Below are 7,364 nucleotides of genomic sequence, written 5' to 3'. Positions count from 1 at the left end.
AACAATAACTATAATATTTATTATAACATATTCGAATGTTAAAGAAGGGCTGAAATATTAACTTAAGGCGAATATATGATAAACTTAATCTTAATAATTCAGATTATTGTAAACTTATTCTAAATATGTCCTTATTTTGGAAGAAATACAAGAATTTCAGTGTCAGTGTTCCAGAAACTCCAAGATATTTGGACTGCTATGAAGTTGGGGCGCCCTAAGCCCCAAGAATTTCCTCTGGGTGACACAGTAGAGATTCAATCGGGGATGCCGGGAAAGAATTTGAAATTTTTAAGCCTGAAATAGTGACTTTAAGCTTTTTTTTTTTTTATATTAATGAGAACTATGGCCCTTTGACTTTAAAATGACTTTAAAGCAGTGATTCATCGTCAGACTATGGCAGCCAATGAGTGGTATTGTGGTCTTCAAAAGTATTTAAGAAGTCTCAAGGACAACAAAGATATGCATGTAAAAGATACTAATAAGGCTAGTACTCACAGATTCATGGACACGCTAAGTTTATTGAGATATAAACATTTTGAAGATTATGGGCCTTATGTGTAACAACGGTGTATGGAGATTGAGGAAAAACGCTGAACACCTGTGTGAGTATTGTACTAACAACTATTAAGAATTTACTAAAGCTTGTCGTTGAATAAGTGTTCTTAATGCTTCTTTTGTCCTACTAGGAATATAAATGTGAAGAAAAAAAAAGATTTTTTAGAGATGGTTTTATTCGCAAACATAAGCTAAAAGCTGGAAGATTATTGGTTGACCGTGTGTATAGATGAATGGAATATGGTATGGTCCGGGTGCGGTAAAAAAAAAACTCAAATAGTAGATAATTATACTATTTTAAATTTTTAATATTAAAATAGTATAATTATCTACTATTTGAGTTTTTTTTTACCGCACCCGGACCATATTCCATTCATAAGTTAAAAGCGTTCAGTCAGGTTTGATGGTTCAAGGGTTCAATCAAGCAACACACTTTGTTGTGATTATTTTCCCTCTTTGTGATTAATTTTCTCCCTTTTCTGGCACACTTTATGCTTCTTTTACTATACTACCATTATGATTGAGGTAAGAATATTTTGGAGAACTCGAAAAAAACAAAGCTCATGAAAAAATGCTACTAAATGTAAGTTTATCATTTTGTTTTAATTACAAAAACCTAGATTATTTACAAATGAGTTTACTAAATTAAAAATGTGGACGATAAATAGTTGTCAAGATGTAGTTTATTGTAGGAAGATGGTTCCAGTGGTTGTCAAAAAAGGTAACCCGTTAGAGGGGGCAACAGAACAAGACGGTAACTAAGCTGTCCAAAACATTCCCGTTGTCAATGCGAGCAAACAGTTCAACTGTACTTGGCCTTTAGAACCAGCCATTAAGGCAACAATCTGTTTATGTTCCATATAATAATTTTTATTTTGGAATTTTTTGTTCTGTTTACATGTGAAAGTAGCTTTACTACTGGTACAAGCAATAGTCAACTATCATGCCAAACCTACTACTATGGGTACGACTCGAACCATCTTCCTACAATAAAATAAAAAATATTTTTGTGTAACCAAATCAATTTCTTCTATGAAACTTCAAATCTGAAAATAAATATAAAATCCTTGTGTATTATTTCTCAAAAGTTCTTTTTGTTGATACGCCCAATCTCCCTTAGTATTTCACCAAAAACCAATGGCAATCATTTTATGAGATCACCTTAACCGCTAATGACGAAAATTAAACATTTTTATTGCGAAATAATGTATAATTTTAAATATAAATTTCTTTCTACTGAATAAATCGAGGATTTCAATAGTTTTAAACTTTTACAGGACGACACTGAAGATTTTTCTTTGAAAAAAGAAAAAACAGTGTAAAACGGTAAAATAACTTTTGGAGATCTTGACGAACAAACGAGCATTTGTATAGATAGTGACAATGCTTCGAGTATTTTTAAGCAGGGTAAGTTTTTTGGTTTCACACTATAATATTGAAAATCGTTTATAATCCAATATGACTGATGGTAAATAAATAAATATTTTCCATTAGAATTAATAAAGTAATTAGGTGTCCTATTTCGTTTTATAACTCCTTGATCGTGTATGTTACTCTTTAGAATAAGACTTTTTTAAAAAATTAATATGACAAAAAATGTAATATTAAGGGTGTGCCTGCTGCAGGGTATTGTAAGGAGCATTCCCAAATTGCGATACAATTTTTAAAAATGGAATCAATCGACTTTAAAAATAATGAGTTGTAGATAGTTGACCGTTACTATTCAATTATCAGTTATCATTTATGATTCAATTCAATATTTTGTATAGTTCCAAATCTGTTTGTATACTATTCCTTTTCAATTGTATGTTTCTCTAAATGTTGTTGTTATCTCTTTTGTTCTATAGCCCTATTGAAGAACTGAAACTCAGGTCGAAACGTCGGCATAAAATAAATAAATATGATTTTTGTGGGTTATGTTGTTCTTTGCTGACCGCACCCCTTGACAAACTTCTCTAATTAGACTTTAAAAATAGAACAATGGATAGCCAAATTCCACCATATTTTGAGAGTGGACCATATAACCAACATAGTTAAACATGCGATTATCTTACTTTTTCAGTTTATTTAGAAACGAATTTTATTTCACAAATAAAGTTTAGTTTTTATTTACTTCTTTCTTTATTAATTATATCAAAAGTATTTGAAAAATAGCTTATTAATGTACCAGAAACTAGAACGATTGGAAACAGAAATAGTTCAAAATATAGCTCTTGCATAGAGAAAACATAAATCTACCGAAATAATGGCCATACGTCGTACATTTATTAAATACTGGTTGTCCAAGAATGATAGGGCATGTTGCACAACTGAATACTAATGAAATGTCCCCAAAATGCTCCTAATGGATAAGATCTAGCCTGTGTTGCGTGAATTGTCTGGCAATAGGGGCCCAAAAATATTCAGGATTAGATTTTGTTGAGAAGTGGCGTAAAACAAAGAATACCGGCGAATCAGACAATGGAAAGCTGTCTCTTCATGAGTTTAACACTATACAAGAAGAAGAAATGATTACTCGTCCTTCAAACATAAATAATAACACTGAGCTAGGCCCATACAATGCGCTACCATTGAAACAATAGGAGTCATTTTATTATTTAGAGTACCATCCATCGGTTTTTAATTATTTTTTTTTTAGTACTCATATATAAAATAAATTTATTGATGATAGTATAACGGTGCGAGTTGCTCCCCTTCTCCCCATAGAAACAAACGATTGATCCCCTGTCTCTGGGCTGGCCATAAACAGCTGAACATGGAGGAAGCATCCGAGTCCGCAGAGTTCTGCACGAAACGTAATAATAAAGTAAAATGATTAGATTCTAAGTCTTAAAAAAAACGTTTAGAAGCCATTGTATTTTTAATCGATGGGTATTTTTTTTTTTTAAATGTTAAGATACACAGTAGAGTAACAAATTTATTCAGAAGTTTTGATAATTCGTTAAACAAAAACTAACCGATCGAACGATGCCTTCCACCATCAACTGAAATGGTAGCGCCGGTAATAAAAGCAGCTCTATCGCAGGCTAGGAAGCCAATTACAGACGCCACTTCTGAGGGTAAGCCCAAGCGACCTAATGGATAAAAGTTCTTAAGCTTGTCATAGTAATCTTCCACTTCGCAATCAGCATCTTCGTAGATGGGCGAATCCGTTGCTCTTGGATTCACGGCGTTCACGCGTATTTGTTTCGGAGCAAGTTCCAATGCAGTACAACGAGTTAATTGGTTTAAGGTTTTCTGGGTCATAGAATAGGCTAAAAGATCAGGCATTGATCTGATTCCAGCCAAGTTGGATACAAATACTATGTTCCCCCTTGTCTTCTTTAGATGTGGTATAGCACAGGTAATGAGGTAGATTATGGGTCTTACATTAAAGTCGAAACTATGTTCATACTGCTCCATAATTTGCGGACTTTCTATGTTGCCGAACTGAACTGCCCCCTCGGCATTGACGAGTACATCGATCTTACCAAACTTATCCACAGTCCCTTCAACTAGCGAAGTGACGTATTGATCATCGTTTATATCGCCAACTGTGATGAGCGGTTCAACGCAACGATATTTCAAACACTCATTGGATACATCTCGAAGATCAGAGTCTGTGTTCCCAGCTAGAGATAACTGAGCTCCTCGACGGGCCATATACTTTGCTGTCTCTCTGCCGATGCCGGAACAGCTGCCAGTAATGAGCACAACTTTATCTTTAAAGTCCATCTAAATAGCACAATTCTAAATCTCACCAAGATCAATAAATGTAGTTGAGATCAGTAATTATTCCTCCGCTATAAAGGACTATCGAAATCCATAAAAACTATCAGTTGCTTTATAATTTATCAATAAAGATATAGAGATTTTCGTTATCATCTCAATATTTAATTGTAATAATTATTCTTGATGATAACGAATGTTTATTTAAACATATAAGAAAAAATTACATATGTTGTGAACATAGGATTGGCGACATATGAAAAATGCTTTTCTGTTTTTAAACATTTAAAAAAAAATAAACTTGTGTATTAATTATTATTATATGTTTACTAATCATTATTATATTATTACCAGTTTATTAATTATTATTATTATATTATTACATGTTTATTAATTATTATTATAACCAAGTTAGTTTAAAATAACTTAAAACGGCCTTGTACCGACGAACAATACTATATTGTAATCCAATACATTTTTTTTTCATTCAGCTCCGCTTTTTCTATCTTATGTTTCGCCATGATGGAGGTAAAGGCGATTGAGTGATATTTTTGCGGAGATGATGTTTTATACATGTGCTTGAACCGAATCAAAATGGCTATGATGAAACTTAGAAGTATAGGTTTTCAGGCAGTGGTATCTAGCAAAAAACGTATGTATCTAAAAATATTACTTGATCAGAAATCATTTGACTCCAAACCGACGATTTTATAGTTTCATAATGTTTATATTCAAATTAGAAAATAACTTAAAGATGTGTTATGTATGTGTATAAATACTAAACACTGTAAAAATCATAGTAATATGTTTTGGTAACAGATTTTCAAGGAAGTAAACAATTTCTACAAAGTTATTTATGGTACATTAAGCATTGGGTATTTATTGATTGTTCAACTAAGTCGGTTATGTGTATCTAATTAATAAATTAAAAAGCTGTAAGGAAAATAGTATACATCGTAAGATGTAATGAATAAATGTATGGAAACAACATCAAAATATCGAACATAGATACATCACCCACATAACGTTTCTTAAAAAAAAAAAAATATTAATTTTGTGAAATTATGATGTAAGTAAATAGACAAGGAGAAATTAACCACCCACCATTCTTCCTGTCCTGCACATATATAACTTCTCCCTTTAAAATTCCATTTTCCCCAAACCCTGGAAGAATATCTACGTTCGACCATAGAACAAAGTACTTTCTCCTTCTTTAGTTTCTGACTTCCGGCATATCTCTATTCTACCTAATTTGTCCCAGCCACTTGAAAGATAAAACCACTTTTAACTTAATAATTTCCTGGAGCAAAAAACTCTCCTTAACCGTTTCCTATCTGGTTTTCGCTCACATTCCACACAATCCGCTTTATTCAGAACCTCCCCAGACCTCCAATCCTCCATAGGCAGTCAGCGAATTCCAGTGCTAGTTCATTTTGGTTTTTCGAAAGCCTTGGGCTCAGTTAACAATAAGATCCTCCTCACTAAACTCCAAAACCTTTCCATATCAAATAGTGTCCTCAAGTGATTCTACTCCTTCTTGTCCCATCGTTCCCAAACAGTCATCGTTCTGTACAAATCTCCTTCCTCTCCCCTTCTTCTGACTGACGTGTTCCTCACTTTCACCATCCCTTTTATCCATGTATATCAACGATCTCCCTGATTCTATTCACCATTCACAATTCCACTTATATGATGATCTCTAAATTTACATAACCTTCAATCCTTTCGAGATGATCGAGGCCATCCAAAAGACACAGATAACATTAAACGATCTGAGATTGAATGCTGTAAAAACTAAGGCCATTCTTGTTGGTTCCAAGTGCCTCCCTTACCTTTCCTCGACAATCAACCTTCAACAACCAATCAACATTTCTACTCCAAATTAAAAAAAAATTAAAGTCAATTTCGACCAACACCTCTTCTGGAATAATCATATTTATCAGATGACGCGCAAATCCATAACTGTACATGAATTCCAAAGATTCTGCGATTCCATGATTCTGAATACCGGTCAGTTCCTAGTAACCTCTCTTGTTTCCCCGCACTTCGTACTACGGTTCCTTGGTCTACGGAGGGCTGCGACTGTAGAGACTCATAAATTGCTTCGTAAGATTTATCTTTAGGTTTCCCAGGCAATCTCATGTCTCCCTTTGGTATACCGAGTTGAAGTAGTTCTATCCAACCTTCCGAAGGCAGAACCTCCTTTGTATTTTCCTATATCTATATTATCTTATATCTCTTTATAGTATATATCTTTTATCTCTTCACTCTATGATTATCCATCAATTAATTAACAACCAGATCCGAACCGATTGATTTATATAGGTTCTTCCATAGAACCGCCTTCAGCAAATCCTTTGTCATATGAGCAACTTCCTTCTGGAATTCTCTTCCCAACTCCATTAGCCAATCCTCATCCATTCATTCCTTTAAACAACGCCTATTCCATTAATTACAACATAATCAAACCTCAGCATCAATGTGAACAATGTATATAGTCACATATTAATTACCATTATAAATTATAATTTAAAGCTGTGTATTGTGACTTTCACTTAAATGTTTGCCAGACAATTAATTTAGGATGGGTCATTCCACGTGACACACGATTTTGAACCTCAACAACTCAGATTTTCTTCTTGTGTACAGGTGTTATGTAGATTTTGCTGAAAAGACGGATAACTTTAATTGTATCAATTGATAATGTAGAGATTTAGTCCTTTATCTACTTCTATCAAAAGGGTTCCACCATTTTTTTACTTCTACCAAAAGGGTTATGCTGCCAAAAAAAAGTTAGTAACCACTAATTTAAACGACCAGGAAAGGTTGGGAGCAAATGAGTTTTCGCTGCTCTTCCCAACACGCCTACCATATGTGAAATATAGTATGGGAAAGAATTATTATGATGAAAAATTTGGAATTCTAATTTTCGACGGAAATATGTTTTAAGACCTCTTGAGTCCAAATAACTAAGGCTTGCAAAATCGTGTGTGTGTGACCTACCTTAAAACTGGAAAATCATAAGCAACTGAAATCTCATATTTAAGGCTGAGTTATAACAACGAAAGTGCCACTTTATACATGTTTTCGATTGTTCACAT

At 33.5% G+C, this 7,364-nt stretch overlaps 1 protein-coding gene across 1 annotated transcript; it reads right to left on the bottom strand.

Annotated features, from left to right (window-relative positions):
* Positions 1 to 3,458: 3,458 nt before the first annotated feature.
* Positions 3,459 to 4,474, bottom strand: LOC106682110 (uncharacterized oxidoreductase TM_0325). The gene has a single exon (XM_014422794.2). It carries the CDS (start codon positions 4,267 to 4,269, stop codon positions 3,508 to 3,510), a length of 762 nt encoding a protein of 253 aa, XP_014278280.1. The 5' UTR covers positions 4,270 to 4,474; the 3' UTR covers positions 3,459 to 3,507.
* Between the last annotated feature and the right edge of the window lie 2,890 nt (positions 4,475 to 7,364).

This window comes from Halyomorpha halys, unplaced genomic scaffold (genome assembly GCF_000696795.3).
Source record: "Halyomorpha halys isolate HHAL.00 unplaced genomic scaffold, Hhal_1.1 Scaffold390.1, whole genome shotgun sequence".
Classification (NCBI taxonomy): Eukaryota; Metazoa; Arthropoda; class Insecta; order Hemiptera; family Pentatomidae; genus Halyomorpha; species Halyomorpha halys.
The sequence above is the reverse complement of the archived record's forward strand: the minus strand, read 5'-3'. Positions and strand labels throughout refer to the sequence as shown.